Source organism: Sinocyclocheilus anshuiensis, unplaced genomic scaffold (genome assembly GCF_001515605.1).
Source record: "Sinocyclocheilus anshuiensis isolate Anshui unplaced genomic scaffold, SAMN03320099.WGS_v1.1 scaffold412, whole genome shotgun sequence".
Classification (NCBI taxonomy): Eukaryota; Metazoa; Chordata; class Actinopteri; order Cypriniformes; family Cyprinidae; genus Sinocyclocheilus; species Sinocyclocheilus anshuiensis.
Genome location: NW_015558661.1, coordinates 190167 through 209910, shown reverse-complemented (window position 1 = coordinate 209910; position 19744 = coordinate 190167). Strand labels below are relative to the sequence as shown.

The following is a 19744-nucleotide window of genomic DNA, read 5'->3' as shown; positions in this document are numbered from 1 at the left end:
CTACTATTTCCACCAGGTAACACCCACAGTCTTCTGTATTAAGATAACGTCCAAAAAAAAAAAGGGAAAGAGCATAGCTGAAATAAATTGTATTGTTGCAAGCAATCAACACACACTCCAAGACTTATCTGGGATGAGCTTCCTGAAGCAATAATACTAACAGTTAGTAGTCCAGAGCCAGACATGTTTGATTCATCCTGACGGCTAATTTCTCATTCATTACTTCACCACCGACAACTGTTACTGAGATGAGTCAAGACTAAACCAATTTGAAAGCTCACAGAATGTCTTAAGTCACGGAGGAGATACAGACGGACCATCTTATACTACCAGGGCTGCAATATATCAAACCACAATTACATGCAGGGAAAACAAGGCAAATGAAAGTCAAATGAGTCTGGGATAGCTGTATTAGGCCAGAGGATGTAATATGTAGACCAGAAGGGACGTGAACGGAAAAGCCTGAGGTTAAGGGGAGGGGGGTGTTGGGGCTAGATTTGCTAATCTCTAGGAGCCGGGCAGCTGGGTCTGTCCAAATACAGAAACCATCTTCTTAGTGCGGATACCTGCTGTGCCCATTCTCATCCGCTTTACCGCCAGATTGACTCTGATTGGTCTTCTGGGGCTTTATCTGATTGGTCCTGAGCTGTAAACATGTGATTGGTCAATTGAAAGCTGATCTGAAAACAGAAAAGGTATGGGGGTCAGTTGTTTGGCTACACAATGACCAGACATGTCAAAATAAAGCTCACATTTACTGATGTTATTTTTAGTAATCATTTCAATGTTTGGCTGGCACGACCAAAGATATGAAATTAATACACACCTGGCACTGTCAATAGAAGGTGCTATTTATAAGGCAACCTACTTTTGGCTACGGGACCGTTACACGGGAAGTCTAGACCGTGATCCACTCCCTTTAAGGTTTGAATTAAGAAGGGACCGACAGTGCATATGAAAGGTGTCAGAGGACAGAAAGGAATTAGCGTCTGGACAGTCTGCTATGGCCGAGCAAATACAGTTAAACGCTGAGGGGGGAGGAATGCTACATGTGTGTTCACTACAAATACTTTAACAGGCCCTGTGAAATAGTATAGACTCCGATTCAACCCACAAAATAAATATTGCACAGGAGACATTCATCTCTGCCATTTGAGGTTATACAATGTAATGAAGGGTTGTGTGTTTTACCCTCACATGGCAGAGACCCTGTTTCTAAATCCCCTGGCAGCCATATCTAACTGATGAGGTAATTCCACAAAGCACAGCAAGCCTTATCACTAGCCAAACTACCCTGCCTCCCTCCTCAACCTCTTTAACTCGACACTGGGCACAGCGGATTCTTCCCAGAATGGACGCACTGACCTAAGGTGAAAGCAAAATTCCATTTAAAGGGGTCATATGATGCTCGTGTGTGTGTGTGTGTGTGAGGGGAACAGGGTCACATCACAGGAGAGTGAACTGAAAAAAATTCTGATGTCTGTCAGAAATCATAGCACGTCAGCTGTCTTAACGCGGCTTGTGTACTGCATCATCACTGTGTCTGTCACGCGGACCCTGTTGCCCTTTCGAGCTTGAACTGATGGTAAAACTAACGACATTATTAACTGTCTTGATATTTACTTTGAAAGCTGAAGCTCGCGATTATGGTAAGAGGCATTACATTTCTTGTCAAAGGAGGGGGCTTTGTTGAAAACGACGTGTTTGAGGGAGGCGGGGCATAGAGGACCTACAATAATGTACAGTATTTGAAAAAGAATGTGTTTTTTGAACATTAAAGCATGTCAACATATTCTGTTACACCAAATACACAAAATAATGATGTTTAAAATAGCATCATATGACCCCTTTAACAACATTATGATGTCATTAACCCACGTTTTTGTTGACTACATTTTTATGTGAAGAGTACAAATGAGTCCTTATCTCCTCAGACAGCTCGGGATAGATTCACTGAGGGTTTCATCATGTTGAAGATTGCAGTTAATGTGGAAAAGGGCTGGGGTAAGGACACTAATTAAGCGCTGTGGACATGACTACATTCCAGATGAGATAAATCCAGTCTGCTGGGAGTCTTGTCATGACTTCCTTACAGGAAAAGGCTTGGAAGAGAAAAATAAATCAACATCTATTTGGTTTCATAACTAGGGCTGAACGATTAATTGCATTTGCGATAATATCGCGATATGAACAATGATTATGATTATTATGATATGATTTTTCAATCGCAGAGGCTGCGATTACACTCGGTCACGTGATACGCGAAAGTAAAGAGGTGTGTTCGACTTGAAGATCGATCGGTGTATGACATCTAGTTTCAGTTACTTAATTTAAGTTTCTCTGAGTCTAGTTTTTATTTTTATTCTGTTAACAAAAATGTCTTAGTTTTTAATGATAATAACACTGCATATAATAATACTGTGGTATATACATATTAGGGATGTGCATCTCCGTAACTGAGGCCGATGTGATACACGATCTCGATTAGGGCTGAACGATTAATTGCGATAATATCGCGATATGAATAAATGCGATTTTTCAACCACAGAGGCTACGATTACACTCGGTCACGTGGCACGCGAGAGTAAAGAGGTGTGTTCGACTTGAAGATCAGATCAGTGTATCAGTGTACGTCCGCGCTCTCTGCTCTCGCCGTACTTTGTTGACACACACCGATCGGTCTAAGCAGCGCTGCTTCAAGTCGAGTGCGGGCCATCAGCAGAAAAAGAAAAGAAATAAAACAGTAAACAGCCAAAGGTAACTTAGAGTGGGAGATGGCTTGGTTTGTGAAAGGGAAGAGAAAAGCCATAGATGAAGTCGCACAGACCCAGGCAGCTGCTGGTCATTTAAAAGTTAAATGCAGAAAATATGACGAGGAATATCTTGCTCTCGGCTTCACACGCCATGTCTATACCGGACGCTACAGTTGTTGCGTCACGCCGCAACAGCTCTACACTGAAGTTATTCTCTCTATGCTATTTTTCAATGTTTCAAGTGATGCAGGGGTTTTTTTTCCCCTGTAGGTTTTTTTAATTAAAAATGCATTAATTTTTCTTTTTTTTTTATATTCAGATTTTTTTATAGGTTTAAAGGGGGGCGCGACCAAAAAAGTTTGAGAAACACTGATCTAAAGTTAACAGACCGTGTTTAGTGCAGTCCACGTTTACATATGTTTATTACAGTGACTTTTAATTACCTAAAGTAGTGTGGTAAAGCAACAGATTTGTTTTTATATTTCTGCAATCTACTTTAGTTTGTGTGATTTGTTACTGAATTTCATATTAATGTTTACACCAGGCTTATTTGTCAGTGCTTTATGTTGTCATAATTATTACATGCTTACAAGGTTGGAAGTTCAGCAAATCAGTCAATATGTTGTGATTGTAGTTGTTAAATAAAAATGTCATTCATATCAATTCATGCATCACCTAATTTCATCATAACATATAGGCCTGACCTACAGAAAATAACATTTTTGTTTAATCTATCTAATAGCGTGTTGGTCATAGCCTACTATACAATGATTTATAGCTTGTCTTTGTTGAATAATACAGAACATAAAGAGCTTTAAAAAATAATTGCATATTAAATAGCAATCGCAATATTGGTAAAAAAAATCGCAATTAGATTATTTTCCAAAATCGTTCAGCCCTATTCATAACACGTTTAGCTTTACATTAACATCTAGACCTTATCATTAGATGCAAGACCACACCTGAAGCAGGCTAAATGTCGCGTCAACACTTGAAAACAAACCCCAATACAGTCCCGTGAAAACGCAAAATAATTTGTACAAGATGGAGATATAATGATATGGATATATGGAGGTATAATTCACCCAAAAAATGAAAACCCTTATGAGTTTCTTTTGCAGAACACAAAAGATGCTGTTTTAAAGAATGTTTATTTTGCAGAACACAAAATATGCTGTTTTAAATAATGTTGGTAACCATAAAGTTTTGTTGACTATCAAATATTTTGCATGAAAGGAAAAAGCTATACAGGTTTTGCATGACACAAAATGATGACAGAATTTGCATAACTGGGTGAGCTATCCATTTAAGACTTTGGTAAGGGGTTGGACTTCATGGTTCTGTTTAGGTTCAGCGCTGTTAGTTTTTGAACAACCTGGTTTTTTATGCTTTCTCAATCTCATACAAATTACTATTACTCCTCATGAGACTGGGTTGGAAAATCATGCTTGAGAGTTCATCTGATCTAAAGCATAAATGAAACAGCTCTGCTAAATAAGGATCACCTAGGCCATTTCCCTTTTATTCATTTCATTCAACTTCCTCTGAAAAACAAGAAGTACAAATCAGGACAACTAGACACATCAGTGTTCTAGTAAATAGATAAAAGCCCATACAACATCAGTGGATAGCAAATTACAAGTGAAATGCTTAAAACACATTTTCTTGCATACTGTAAAAACTGTTTTTTAAGCAGTAAACATTGCTTTTAGACAACAATGTGCAATTAAATGTTATCCAAGAATTCATGATACAATATTTCCATTGCATCATCTAAAATGAAGGTAACAACTAAATGAGATCAAATAAGAAAATTAGGGACCCTATTACATAATACTAACTGTTCATTTATTAAAAAGCTTGTTAACACGCAAGCTAGTAAATAAAGAGACTGGACTATAACATCAGCAGCCTGCAAAACATCAGCTAACATCTAGTCTCTTACATGGTAAAATAATCCCAAGCAGGAGTGGAGGTTTTCCAAATGTTTCCTCAATGACTTAAGCAGACCCTGTGTGACTCAACGAGCAGATAAAAGACAGCTCTCATCATGTCAACATAGCAAAATGTGTCTGCAACTGATTTGTGTACACAAAAGGTCTATTCTTGCAAGTGAATGACAGAAGTCAAATAGAGCCGCTGTCCTACTGAGATACCATAAACCTGGTCTACACCAAGCTGTTTTTAATGACTTGTAACTTGTAACATAAGGACTGAAATTTCTTGCCACCCCGAGTAAGAGGCTAGAAAAAGCTTTTTATGTTTCTCTCAAACATGCCACAAATGCCATCAAATGTAATAATACACTATCTCTCTCTCTCTTTGTTATGCAATATGTTACGGGTAAATCAGGACTGTTCAAATGGGACTACAAACACATGAAGTGCTGGTCGAGTAACATCACATATATTACAAGAACTTGGCCATCAGCTGCTATTATAAAAGTATTTATCCTGGCAGTTCTAATCTCCTGTTTTGCTCAAGAATGAAAGCCTGGCCTTACACGAAAATTCCTGTATGGTTCTGGACTGACACACAAAACCCAAAATAGAATCAGGAGGATATTTTGTTTCTCTTGTTCTTGATTTACCTCTTTTTTTAGAAAACACCCTGTATGGCAAAGAACTGAAACAAGACTTTTGATTGGTGAGTGTACAGGTTACAACTGATACTAAAAGCAGAAGTGATGATAAAATACAACTGAAAGTAAAATCAAGTCTTTTTTTTTCTTGTTTACTTTTCATTAATATACCAAATGGAGAATGAAATACTCTCTCACACATATATACATACACATATACACACACACACACACACACACATATATATATATATATATATATATATACACATACATACATATATATATATATATATATATACACATACATACATATATATATATATATATATACCGTATTTGATTACCGTGATTTGAACAACTAAAGCCAGGCTCACACTGTGCGATTTTTTAAATCACCTATCTCAGTGCTCATGTTTATTCAATGAAGTCAAAGCCTTTTGGAAAATCTATTTGTGGCAGTCAGTTTTGATATTGTGGTGGGCCGCCACAAATAAATCAATGTATAGGAAACACTGATCTAAATATTAAAAAGAAACTTACCTGCTTGAACTCTTTCATTTGATCTGGGTGTCTTTAAAGTGTTTTGTTAGTTTGGTGCGTTTCCTCCTTTTGATGTCGCCACGTCTCAGTGCTTTTATGAAGAGAGCGCATCTGCGCACCTTTCGGATAGCGCATCAAGAACCGGGTTGACCAGGTACTCGGTACCACCGGTACTTAAAAAACGTTTTCATTTTTTTAGTACCGACTTGGTACCGAAGTACCGGGTCTTTTGACAACACTAGTTTGCATTAACACTAATACAATAACATTACCAACGCTGTACGGATTTTAAATGACACCATGACTAACAACAGTTTATTTAATGACATGTACGAAATGTTCAAATAAAACTTTGAAAGGTTTCATTAAATGGTAAACCTCACATTCCATCATTTAAATAAATAAAAAGGTTAAGTCAAAATAATAACTGATTAATAACTGATTATATGTATTTTATCTGCTCCATAAATAATTCTAGATACCTTATCAAAATGGTTTACATATGTATAATGCACATAAGCTTTTTTTCCCCATTAATTTAAAGGGCATGCAAATTCAGTCCGTTTTTGGCCAGTCAAAAACTGCACACAGGCTCAATATAAATGTAATTCTCTGTAAATCCACTCTCTGACACTAGGTGGCGCTTAACGAACAGCAGAATTACAGCTGTTTCCGGTGACCTCTGTGGGCAAAGCAGTATTACGATTAAGAACACTACTTTTTTAGGTCATACATGGAGCGAAGATGAAAGCAAAATACCATTGAATGTTTTCTGAAGACAGTATAATTAATTCATATTCATATTCATTCACATAATTCATTCGTTCATATATTCATTTGTATAATTCCCTTAGCACTCTTTTAAAACGTCGCAGTTTTCCACCATATTTTCACACAAAATGAAACTACTCTGTGTGCATGTAAGACTGTTACTTATAACTTTGCTTTATGCTGGACAGAGTTTATTTATCCTTAAGCCCGGCTCACACTGTGCGATTTTGGCCACGATTTGGTCATCTGAGACACATTTTTAAAATCCTAAAAGATTCCTATAATCCTAGGCTAAAATCTGTAGTCTTTGATCGTTAGTTTGACATGTTCACCGACAGCCGATTAATGGCCGTTGCGATCAAATTTGACCTCAGACAAAATTCTGGCAGTGTCAGAAGATTTGGCACACAGTCCTGCAGTGTGACTTCTCCTACCACAAACATCAAACTGTCTCCGTCTTTCAAGACAAGCCATGATCAAAATTAGGGCTGTGCAATTAATTGCATGCGATTGTCATGCGCATCTCGTCAGTAAAGCCAGTTCCGTGATTAGTAGTAAATCTCCATCACCTGCTTTCAGATGGAGCAGCATTTACTACACAGAGCCGTAGTTCACTGACAATTAGGCAATATCGCGTTCATAATCGAATGCGATTCATCAGCGATTATGAACACGATATTGCCTAGCTTGTCAGTTGACGAGATGCGCATGACAATCGCATGCGATTAATTGCACAGCCCTAATCAAAATTAATGCTAGAGATTTCTTCTAACCACATAATCTCCGGTGCTCTCGTCCTCCGCTCACTGAATTAAAGGGATAGTTCATCCAAAAATGAAAATTTGATGTTTATCAGCTTACCCCCTGGGCATCCAAGATGTGGGTGACTTTGTTTCTTCAGTAGAACACAAACGAAGATTTTAAACTCAAACCGTTGCAGTCTATCAGTCTTATAAAGTAAGTGGATGGGAATCACGGCTTTGGGAGTCAAAAAAAACACAAACAAAAACAAATTAAACCCTGCGCCTCGTGACGATACATTGATTTGTAAAGACACAAAACGATCGGTCTGTGCAAGAAACTGAACAGTATTTATATAATTTTTTACCTCTGATTTTCACCGCAATGTCCGAACTGTCTGTCCTGAGCGTTCTCAACAGCCGGCACCTGAGGTGTCCTCTTCTTCTTGCTTTACGGCGGATCGCAGACTTATAAGTGCATTACCGCCACCTATCTCTCAAATGGATCATTGACACTCTATCTACAATCTCAATTAGGAGTGTCAATGGTCCATTTGAGAGATTTGAGAGCCGTGATTCCCATCCACTTACATTATAAGACTGATAGACTGCAACGGTTTCGAAAGTTCAAAATCTTGAATCTAAGATATGCGTGTTAGAGAATGTACAAATGGTTAACATTGTTTGTGTCATCAGTCAGAAAAGCAGTTCTGGGCTTTTTTAAATTTTTTTATAGCCAACTTAGTTGTTATTCTTGGCTGAATAACTCTAGGTTTTCAAAAGCCCTTTAAAATTAAATATGTACAGAGTACAAAGAGTTTTGCTTTGGTACCGAAATTGGTACCGAGAACCGTGGATGTTCACTGGTATTGGTACCGAATACTGAAATTTTTGTACCGTGACAACACTAATGCAAACCATAAGTCATTTGTTGATTTTAAATATAAAACTTGGTGAAACAATTTACGTTTCAGTACTTTGAACATTTCCAGCACATTTTAACAGTACCGTGATAATACTGATAACCACGATAATTTTGGTCACTATAATCGGGATTACGTCTCTAATATATACATATATATTCCTGTTGTTCCTGTGGCTCAGTGGTAGAACATTGCGTTAGCAATGCAAAAGGTCATGGGTTCGATTCCCAGGGAGCACACATACTGGTAAAAAATTTATAGACTGAATGCACTGTAAATCGCTTTGGAAGCGTCTGCTAAATGCATAAATTATTATTAATTATTATTATTATATACACACACACACACATATAATCTCTACCTATGAACTGAGTGAGTGGATTTTTTAAATAAAAAATGTCAAAGTTTTGTTCCTAGGCAACCACACTGTTGTGCAAGCAAACACCCACCATTTAGTAAAGATAAAAACAATAAAGCACGTCTTCTCCACCATACAAGGAGAAAATTGATATTATGAGCTGTGAATGTGGCTATGGCAGGCTTGCTCTTAACAACATTCCGTGTGAATGTTCAAAATGCCAATGTGACCATGCGCTGGCAGAAAAGTATATTAAAACTCAGCTTAGTTCTGCGGTTTGATGATCACATAGAATTTCACAGTAATCTCTATCCGCTGACTCAGCCCAAGTGGCAATGATTTGGCAAGCCAAAACATGCAATTATAAGCAATAACGTTTTGTTCAAGTACATTCCAATACTTCAGCCTGAAACTGATAAAGTTCTATTATAGGCTTAGAAATGATTGCTGAATCACATCTGGTGGCAGGAAGCTCCTCTAAAGCTTGTTTTTTTTTCCGTTCTTTCTTTGGGAGTGCAGAAATTCTCAGCCTTAAAATTATACTACCAGTTATGACTCAGTCATCATAATAAAGCTGGAGACATGTCTGATTCTGAGTCATTCACCCCAGTCTAGAACATTCACACAAGCTGACTATGAAACTACATTTTAGATTCCAAATGAATGAAAATATGTGAATTATACGTGTCATACGTTAAGTTGTTCAATTATTGTCTTACTTCAGAGGGACAGTTTATACAAGTCTTGATTTAAGTTTATAAGACACCATTCAGTTCCCAAACCAACTGAAAGCACACTAGGTCATACTTACATCACTTTTCCTAAACTTTGCCTTCAGGCTCTTCATATTAGTCCATTCAGATCCCAACAGATCCCAGGACACCTGAATAAAATCACATTTTAGTTAGTCCTACACACATTCTCCAAAGCAAACTGTCTCTTAATACGGGGTGAAACTAAGGATCAGGTCAGCAGTTATTAATGGCAAAACTAGGACCAAGCCGTTGGAGGCAAAGCACAGAGGTGGATCAAGTTACAGTGGCCCGTGGCAGGAGTACTGAATCTAATGAGTGGTCACTGTGCAAAGTTTATAATGTCAGAGCATTTTGTGTTCCCTTCAAAGTTGTACCGAAAAACCATGTCAAGAGTCCAGACACTCTGTGAGCTCTATAAATACACCTAAACCGGGGTCACTGATATTCTTGGATCTTCCTGAGGAGTCTCCACGGGAAAGTGAAAAGTTTGGATGGAGTTTTCAGAAAGACTCCAACAAGATAAGAAAAGCAAACATGACTGACCGCGCGTTTCACTGAGGAACAATGGCAACACTGAACTATAGCTGACAGGAATGATGATTGTAAACAACATTGGCATGTAAATGTAACATTGAAGCGAAATTACAGCCATTTTATTCGGTAGCGTGAAGCCTGAAACGCTCGCTTCTAAAGTTCAGCAGAGTTCTAATGGAAATAGCTTGAAATTGTAAGGAAAAATATACGGGAAAAGAGTGTTTAGATTTCTGCACTTACCCACTTTGTAAAAGTTAAGCCGCACACACAGACCTCAGGGGTTTGTCGCTAACACTTTTCCGAGTGGTGTTAAGTGCTTCATATACCATTTAGTGCTATTTGGACTCGCAGATATTAGAAGAGAAAAGGGCAAAAGGGGAGAAACCAGGAGCAAAGTTATTCACCGACAACAATCCATTCAAGTGGCGCTCGCGCTGCCTCTGATTCCCCGGGCAGATCGAGTGACGTCACCATCCATGTGTCCTCGTGACCGAGCTTGACTGTACACTTACAGTGCATGAGACACGTTTTATTCCCCTTACAACATTTTACTATGGTAAGCAATAATGTTCACCTAATATCTGCATTAGTCGTTAATTAGAGGAACTTCAATCCCTGTAGGATTTTTTAAAGGAAAAAAAATATCGGCCAGACTTGTTGAACATTTCATGTATAAAAAATGCAAAAAAAAAAGTGTTAACATCAGGGTAAACTATACGAAGCATATTTTCTGTTCATCTGGTATTTGTACAATTTGTAATTTGTAAACGTTTGTGTATTTGAGAATTTGAATTAATAACCAACTGGCTTATTTTTATTTTTATAAATTAACTGACTGCCAACGTACTTCCACTGAAATACTGACAAACGTCATTACATAACACGTCATTACTATCGCACATCAGTCAAACGCGGGTTTTGATTTATGAGTGAATGAAAATCTAATGAGGCATTAGGCCTATACAGGCTATATAATAATAATATGTGTATTATATATAACTATATATATGCCTAACTATAACACACACACACACATAGTGTTTTCTGTTGCTACTCTTCAAAAGAAATTAATTTTAATTAGGCTAGTATTTTATCGTTGTAACAAACTATTTACGAGACCAGTGTTATTCTGTCTGAGGAAAACATTTACTGCCGTCAGTAATCGCTCGAGAGCAGATATCTTTATGACTATGCATATAGGCAATAAATAAATGTTGTGAGCGATATGCAATAGCCTACTTTCCACTGGGACCATAAAAGTGTCCTCGGGGTCTGAAGCCAAACGTGCGGATTCGACGCTGACCTACTATCCGGTGCAGCAGTGCTGGGGAAGGGCGCCGCGAAGTGGACACGTCCAGCGACTTTAAACCCGTATTTGGCTACCAATATACCATATACTCATTCAGAACACGTTTATACTCTTGATAATATAGTACAACACATATGGCATCAAATAGAACTGTGTGGCCCACCAACTCACTGGGGAAGAAAAACAGCTGCTGACAGAAAGAGTTTTTGCTGTTTCTTTCCAAATAAACCACTAGGGACAAATAAAGGCTTATATTAGAATGCTGTAACATCAAGCACATTCATGCTTCATTATGTAATTTTGGCTTTCACTGTACAATAAAATGCGCTGACAGTAGGACTAATAGACTGACAAGCAGCCCGCCCTTGTAATTTTCTCAGAGCTGCAACACATCTGTGGTCATGCAGCAGCACCAGAGCAAAGAATAACACCAATACCACGCTTGTCTTTTAGGTTAGTGTGGTGGGTCTGTGCCTTGGTGGTCCATTGCCACAAGCAACAGAATAATCAACACAACAATAAGTTCAAACCACAGGTAACCTTATTTAGGTTACCTATCAAAAACATTGTTATGAGGACAATATGAAAAGAGCGTACAAAAAGCAACACAGCCCCAGGCTTCATAAACAAGTTGCAACAAGTTCTGATTTTTTTCTTTTTGAAGAAACTAAAATAGGCTATATACAGTAAGGTCAGTGAGATTTTTGAAAGTAATTCTTTATTTAAAAAGGCTGCATTAAATTTAATTTTATGAAAGTTTTAAATAAATGCTGTCACATTCATCAAAAAATTCTGAAAAATATATGTATCATGATTTCCACAAAAATATTAAGTAGCACAACAGTCCAACATTGATTAAAAAAAAATGTTTCTTGAGCAGCAAATCCGCATATTAAAATGATTTCTTAAAGATCACGTGACTGAATACTGGAGTAATAGCTAATGAAAATTCAGTTTTGCCATCGCCAAAATAAATTACATTTCAAAATATATATAAAAAGAACGATTTTTTATTGTAATAATATCACAATATTGCTGTTTTACTGTATTTTTATCACATAAATGCAGCCTTTGTGAGCAAAAGAGACTTTTTTCAAAAACAAAAAATCTTACCAACCTCAAACCTTTGAACTTCTGAACATATATAAAACACACTGAAACACAAACATTTAATGAAAAATTATATATATAGAAGCTACAAAAAGGTATGATATAATATATAATAATATAATATAATATAACAAAAATATAATGAATACATTTTATAATACATTTAAAATGAAAATGTGACACTCAACCTACAAATTATAATATAGAGGGTTCTAAGTACATACTTATTCAAAACAATCATAGGCTGCAGCATTTCCTGTGTACTTAGCTCCATTGTAACCTGCAACCAAAGATGACAACATTTCTACTGTCTCACCCAGAATGATACCAAATGGCCTACACAGTACAGAATAATCAGAGCCTTTACCAAAGCCATGTGTTTCTGCATATTCATTGAAAAGAATCTGCAGAGGGCTGTTTATTCTGTTTCCCCCACACTCATCCTCGTGGCCAATATACTGGTTTATCCCCTCATACAGTGGCTAAATAAAGGTTTGGATTGGAGAGAGGCTTATAGAGTTGACACGGCCCCTCACCTCACTTCAATAACTGAAGCTACAGGAAGATTCCACTGAGCTGCCAATGTACCGGAAACAGCTATATGTCACAAACCAAGGACAATGAAGCTCAGCTTTTCATCATAAAATTTCCCAGGCTTGAAATATGAAAGGTCCCAACAGGGTGGGCTCTTGATTTCCACCGGTGTAGACAATGCATCTACTGGTCACGCAGTTAGTGGTAGTAAATATTTCAGTAATGATGAATATTCATCTTCGGAAAACAGCTTTCCCCCATCATAAATAATGTATTGCAGACATACATGCAAACCAGCATTTAATAAGCATGTCAAAATATGCAAGCACTAGGTCTGCATCACTCCTACGCTGACCAGTTTAAAACTACATAAAAATGAAATGTGATGAAAGATTTAAAGAATTCAAAACAACACTGAAAGGCAAACGAGGGTATCAGTAATTACTTTAGACACACTCGGCTTGGGTTATGTTTGGAGGGTTGTTCAAATGTTAAAAATGTTAAGAAATAGAAGGTGTCTCACCTCATATAAATTAACACCTAATCTCTCAGAGGAATCTTCTCTAAAACGAGTTAAAGTGCATGCTTGATAATTGAAGTTTTCTGTCCAGGAGGGGGTAGTAATGTTCTGTTATAACTACCACTCAATTTCACTCAAGTCTTCTGGCATCTTCTCTCTCCTCTCGTCCTTCTGCGAAGAGCAGATTTGGAAAGGGTCTTGCATCATATGCTTTCGACGGAAGACCTTTGAATGTTATCCACTTTGAGCTCTAGCCTGGCAGAGAGGGTATTCCGCATAAGCACACAAAATATTCTGATTATATTGACCGGTAAATTGTCTGCACTTAAACTGATTAAAGTCCCTACAACGCAACATCCACAGCGAGAAGATTTAAGCGATTCTCGTGACTCAAGGAGTTTGCTGATACCGTGTCCTTTCACCATATCTTTAATGGTATGACATAAACTAAGAAAAAAACGGTAGCTGTGGTTGCCAAAATTTTACCGTAAAAATATAGTAACAACTTTTTAGGTTTTACGGATTTAACTTAGGCTACATTTACAATAAAAACACATATTAGCTCATATAGTATATATAGGCTATTCCAACCTATCTGTTTTGTATGTTTAAAATACACTTAAAACCACCGTAAACGCAGTCATGATGAATCGAATTTCCACAAGTTGAAGTAAATATATAGGCTACAATAAGGATGGTGCACAAAGTCATTCACACAACAAAACAACACTGTAACACACACATATGCTAAAATAACGCAATAAACATTAATTTAACATATGATATAACATGAAATACTAATGTATATAACTGATAAGAAACAGTTATTTAAATGAAACCGTCAAATGCGCGCTCCCTTACGAAAATCAACCTTGGTTTTATTGTAATAGTAAAAGTGTAGTAGCCTAGCCTAACCATGTTTTTTTGTTGTTGTTGTTTTTTTTGGCGTTTTGACTACCATTTGTATAACCGCAGTTTATAACATGGTTAAACTATGGTCATTGTAGCAAAACCATGGTTATATTGTAGATACCATGGTTTAACTATAGTAACCATGTTTTTTTGGTTTTATTTGTAGAAATGGTTAATTTTTGTAAGGGAGCTGTCACACATGGTTTTTCATTTTCATTTCAGAATGACTTGATCTTTTTCACTTAAAAACTGTACATTTAACAGTATATTTTACAGTAATGTTACATGAAATGTTATAGGCCTATTGTTATGTTTATATATAGAATTATATAGGCCTATTACTCATTGAATCCCCTTTTCCCATCATGTTTACCACCAAAAACAAACTGTTTGTTCTGTATGAACTACACTCTGAAGCTAAATCAAGACTTTAGATGTAAATTTCATTTTTAAAAGTAAGAACCTTTCATCTCTGTTGCACAAATTTTCGGATGCACTTTTAAGCCGTCTGCTGTGCTGTCCTCGACTCTGTATGGGGTTTGTTTAATGTCCTCACCAGGAGGTCTCTGCTTGTTTTTGACACTTTGAATTATTTCGAGGAAGTGTCTGATTGTGTTTGCATACAAAGAATATTATGAAAGCCAGTGGGAGTATACTTGATGTGCTTTGGTGTTAATGTAATGTGTTCAATGTAATGGAAGACAAACAAACAAAACATTACTAATTAAATAACCAATTCATTCAAGTTTTGAAAATTTCATTTATCAAATTGAGGATAAAATTGAGTTTCGGTTGGCAAACAAACCATAAAAAGAAATATAATGTGTTCACCAGTCAATGTAGGTCATCTTCCAGTCTTTGTTTAACCATGAGTGGGTCCATCAAATTTAAAGCATAGTGGAAAAGTATTCTTCAATAAATTTGTATTAATGCAATATTGGATACATATTGCTCAGTTTTACTACTTGTTAAAAAAGTGTGAAAAATAATCCAGTACTGCTTTGTGAGTATACATTTAATCTTAATTCCAAAAGCATTTTTATTTTTTTTAGTTACAGCAATCTTAACTAATCAACAGTCTACATGCTGGAAATGTTTAGCTTCTTAAAAGGATGTGCTGTTAAATTGCTTTTTCAGTATGTTATTGATCCAGAGGATGTGTCTTTGGGAGAGAAAGGTGTACACAGTCGGTCTCATGGGATTACCGCATCCTTTTGACCCTGATACCACTCCAGCTATGTTTTTCTTACATTCCAGAGGTCCACCGGAATCTCCCTGAAAAAAAAGAACACAAGGTTCTTCTTCCTTCAGACAGGTGAAAGGATGATTTCAAAGAGCCTACAACCAGCCATAAATCAAAGACCACAATATGACATACCCAACAGGTGCCTGTCTTTTCTTGCTTGCCTCCTGCACACAGCATGTCTTTGGTGATCACAGGATCTCTGTTGTAGTAGCGGTTGCACCGGTCCCTGTGCATCACTAACACCTCTAACATTTGCAGTTTATCAGAAGGTTCCTTGCCGTTAGAAACAGTAGTTCCCCAACCTGTCACAACACAATTTGTTCCAGGTGGAACATCTTTTTCCTTTTTAGGGATTTTTTTGGGTTTTGCTTTCACTTTTTTGTTTAGCTGCAGAACAAAAGGCAACGCACAAAAGCGTTCTGTGAAAAGAGTCATACGCTCACCATGTCTAAACAACAACCACATTCAGTTCATCCTTACCTTAATGAGCATGATGTCATCTTGTTTAGTTCTTGCATTGAAAGTTTTAGGGTACTCGTAACTGAGGATGCCAACACGCTGAGTGCCTTTACTCAGAGACAGAGATCCTATGAGAACCGTCACAGATTTAATGGGTTTTCTGAAATAGAAAAACGAATTAAGTGTGCTTAGGTGCAGATACTTTATAGTGAGCACTAGCTAAGCTAAGAAACTGAGAGCTTAGCATTAAAAAATGGGGGGATGTGTCCCAGCCAAGTTAATTTGCAAACAAACAAATAAATAAATATGAATTCAATAATAAATGTATCTTTAATTTAAAAAAAATCACACAGCTCTTTCAAGAGGAAAAAAATGGGTGGCTGACATCTCTGATTACATGCTCTTATTTATATATTTATATCTCTCCTTAAAGATTATATTATGCTTCACACAGATTTGACAAGTAAATAAATAAACATAGACAGATCAATAACGATTCATTACAAATGTAAATAAATAAATACAAGTATTTAAAAGTATTTAAATAATTTTAATTTGGATAATTATTTTAGTGAAAGAATGCATATAAAATATAGAATACATATTAATTACAAATGTAAAATAAATAAATATAAATAAAAATTATATTAATCATTGATATTAATATTAAAATAATAATGGTATCTTTAATTTGGACCATTATTTTAGCAGAAATACAAAACATCAGCTCTTTAGGGGAAAAAGTGTAAAATTACTAATGTTATACTAATATTACAAAACATATGAATGATCTTATTTGTAGATTTACATTTCCTTTTTGAAAGATGATATGGTAACACTTTATTTTGATAGTCCACTTTCATTCTACTAACAGTAAGTAACTTTGCAACTACATGTCAACTAGCAGTCATTATTAGTAGACTGTCTGCTTAATACCTTCTAACACTTTACTTTGATGGGCCCACAACATACAACATACTGACTATAACTATCTTTGCAAGTATATATCAACTTATTCGACTAACCCTAAACCTAACAGTCTACTCTGAGAGTTAGTAGACTTGTAGTTGCAAATTAATGAGAATTAGTTGACATGTAGTTGCAAAGTTACTTATAGTTCGTAGAATATCTAAAGTGAACTATCAAAATAAAGTGTAACCGATTATATTATACTTCACAAGTTTATTAATATGCTGAAAGTGGTTGCCTTACTCTTGGCAATGTGCTGCCGTTAAAACCCACTGGTCTTTAATCAGGATTCCTCCACACACATGCTTCTGGTCCTTCTGAATGGACACCATCCATGATTGAAGTTTTTTTACATCTTTGCCTCCAATAATGGACACCTTAGAGCAAGCTGGAATAGAGATTTAAAAGGCGGTTACAGATTCAACAAAAACAAACTGATGAATATATATTGCAAACTTTTTAATCAAACTCTGTGACAGATAAATAACAATTACCTGCCACTTTGAAAAAGGTGAACACCATGAAGTAATGCACAATCAAATATCTGCAAACATCCATCTTGCTGACTGTTTTCTCAGCCAAAGTCAATGTGTTGCCTCAGACATCCAACAACACCAAATGTAAGAGCACTGAGGAAATAACTGCTTTTTAATGCACGCTTTGGTTACTTTGTGGTCAGAGCAACATCAAAAGGTGTGCACATGTGGGAGTGTTTGCATGCAATGTGATGCATTTGTTTTTGCACATTTTAACAAGTTCACATTTAGTTCCATTTCTCTATTTGAAGAATACAAAACCAACAGAGAAATGCAATTATTTTGCAATAATTACCTTGTAATCATAACCTTAAATGGTGTTCATATGAGAGCAGAACTTTAAAAATAAAAGTGCTTTAAAGCTGAGGGTGAGTGGTAAAAGCTCTGTATCTGTGGCATTCTGTCAATTAATAACGAAAATCAATTTTACCCATAACTCAATTTACATTGAAAGAAAGGCACTTACAAAATGCTATGGGACAATCAATGGACATCAGCTGTTATCCCTAAAGACTTCCTTAGTAAGGGATCATATTTTACAAACTATGGGACAAGCTTTTGTTTTCTGCAGTAATCAACACTATTAATGTTGTAGAGCCAACGTAAGAGTCCAGCTATGGTATGGTATTTAGAGTAAACAGAGGACGCTGCAGAATTATTAGATGCTTTCTAACATTTTCCTCCTCTATTAAAATGAGTCTAAGAGGGGATCTTTGTGACAACAGTTCAGACATGTGTCTTGAAAAATAAGTCTCATCGGGGGACATGTAGCCCTCACCGAAAGATTGATGTGAAACTAAAGTGACTAACAGTTTTTCACACCTTCAGAAGTAAAGCAGGAGCTTCAAAGCAGAACTCACGACTGCAGTCTCCTGCTGTGCCAACCTTACAAACGTGTGAATCACAAGAGAGTCAAATGAAGACTTGAAGAGGTTTTTATTGAGCTTCATGTCAACACAGAAGAAAAAATGAAACCACTTTTATAAAAATTAGTTACTATGCTTGCAAATGAGAACATTTTACTTTCTTTGACGTTTACAAATACAGAGCAATTTAACAAGCTCCTAGAGCAAGAATATTTGGTATTTATTAAGAGGGATCACATTGATAAGTAAAAAAGCAAGGAAAATGATAAAATATCTAATATAAAATAGTCCAATTATTTAAGTTTTACTTAAATAGACTGAAGAAGTGCACAGTTCCTCTGTCAGCACACAGACACAATGCTGGATGTGGAATTAAAACCCCAAAACTGACAGGAGAACCTCAGGGGCTGTCAACATTATTCGAGCCACATTTTCCATCTGTCATAACGTAACCGCTGGCAACAGTTATTGCCTCCATTACAAAGGCATCATCGGATTGGATGGATTTCAAAATCGGCCAAAAGTTTCATCAGCGATGAGAGGTTATTAGAGCCAAGTAATGGGATTCTAATCTCAAGTAAACAGAATTGATCTTAATTAGCACCCACAACACACACGATTCGGTACCACACAGAAATCTCTTTAAAGATCTTTGACTGTGTTTTTCTTGAACTTGATTTTCCTGGAATTCCCATGTGGTTTTGTTGTTGAAAGATCTAACAATCAATGAATGCCTTTCTAAACTTTGTTGCACAGATTTCTAAAGTGTGTTGCACAGATGCTATCGTTAAAGTGAGGGACATTTTACGCTTCAATTTCCAATGAACTAATTTCTGTGGCACTCTTTAGGCCAAACACAATACTATATTACAAATAATTATATAATACACTGAAATACTAACATAAAGTCTCAGTTCAAAACTACACACATTAGCCAACTATGTATAGCTATCAGTCCAATGAATGTCTGTGAGCTCCTCTCAATTATTTTTTTATAAAGTCATTAAAGGGGTCATATGATGCTGCTAAAAAGAACATTATTTTGTGTATTTGGTGTAATGAAATGTGTTTATGCGGTTTAAGGTTAAAAAAACACATTATTTTCCACATACTGTACATTATTATTTCTCCTCTATGCCCCGCCTTTCTGAAACGCGTCAATTTTTACAAAGCTCATCGGTCAGAAAAGCGAGGTGTGCTCTGATTGGCCAGCTATCCAGAGCGTTGTGATTGGCCGAATACCTCAAGCGTGTGACGGAAATGTTACACCCCTTACCATATTGTGATGCCCTGTCCGGCCGGAGCGATGAGACATAAACATTAAA

General features: G+C 36.5%; 2 protein-coding genes across 3 annotated transcripts in view; both read right to left on the bottom strand.

The window, feature by feature from the left end:
* Nucleotides 1-10439, bottom strand: part of LOC107681156 (ankycorbin-like) — a 48471-nt gene extending 38032 nt beyond the window's left edge. Inside the window, exons 1-2 of one of the 2 annotated variants that reach the window (XM_016477349.1) lie at nucleotides 10199-10439; nucleotides 9481-9552 (exon numbers count right to left, since the gene is read on the bottom strand). In XM_016477349.1, coding sequence (XP_016332835.1) covers nucleotides 9481-9516 — 36 coding nt within the window. In that variant the 5' untranslated portion in view covers nucleotides 9517-9552; nucleotides 10199-10439. The remainder of the gene's footprint in view (nucleotides 1-9480; nucleotides 9553-10198) is intronic. The other variant, XM_016477350.1, reaches the window with a different exon arrangement.
* Nucleotides 10440-15300: 4861 nt separating this feature from the next.
* LOC107681122 (granzyme K-like) lies at nucleotides 15301-17621 on the bottom strand. Its single transcript, XM_016477288.1, has 5 exons — nucleotides 17512-17621; nucleotides 17261-17405; nucleotides 16070-16208; nucleotides 15722-15976; nucleotides 15301-15618 (listed from the first exon to the last, which is right to left on the bottom strand). The coding sequence occupies exons 1-5, from the start codon at nucleotides 17573-17575 to the stop codon at nucleotides 15448-15450; spliced, it is 774 nt and encodes a 257-aa protein (XP_016332774.1). The 5' UTR covers nucleotides 17576-17621; the 3' UTR covers nucleotides 15301-15447.
* Nucleotides 17622-19744: the final 2123 nt, after the last annotated feature.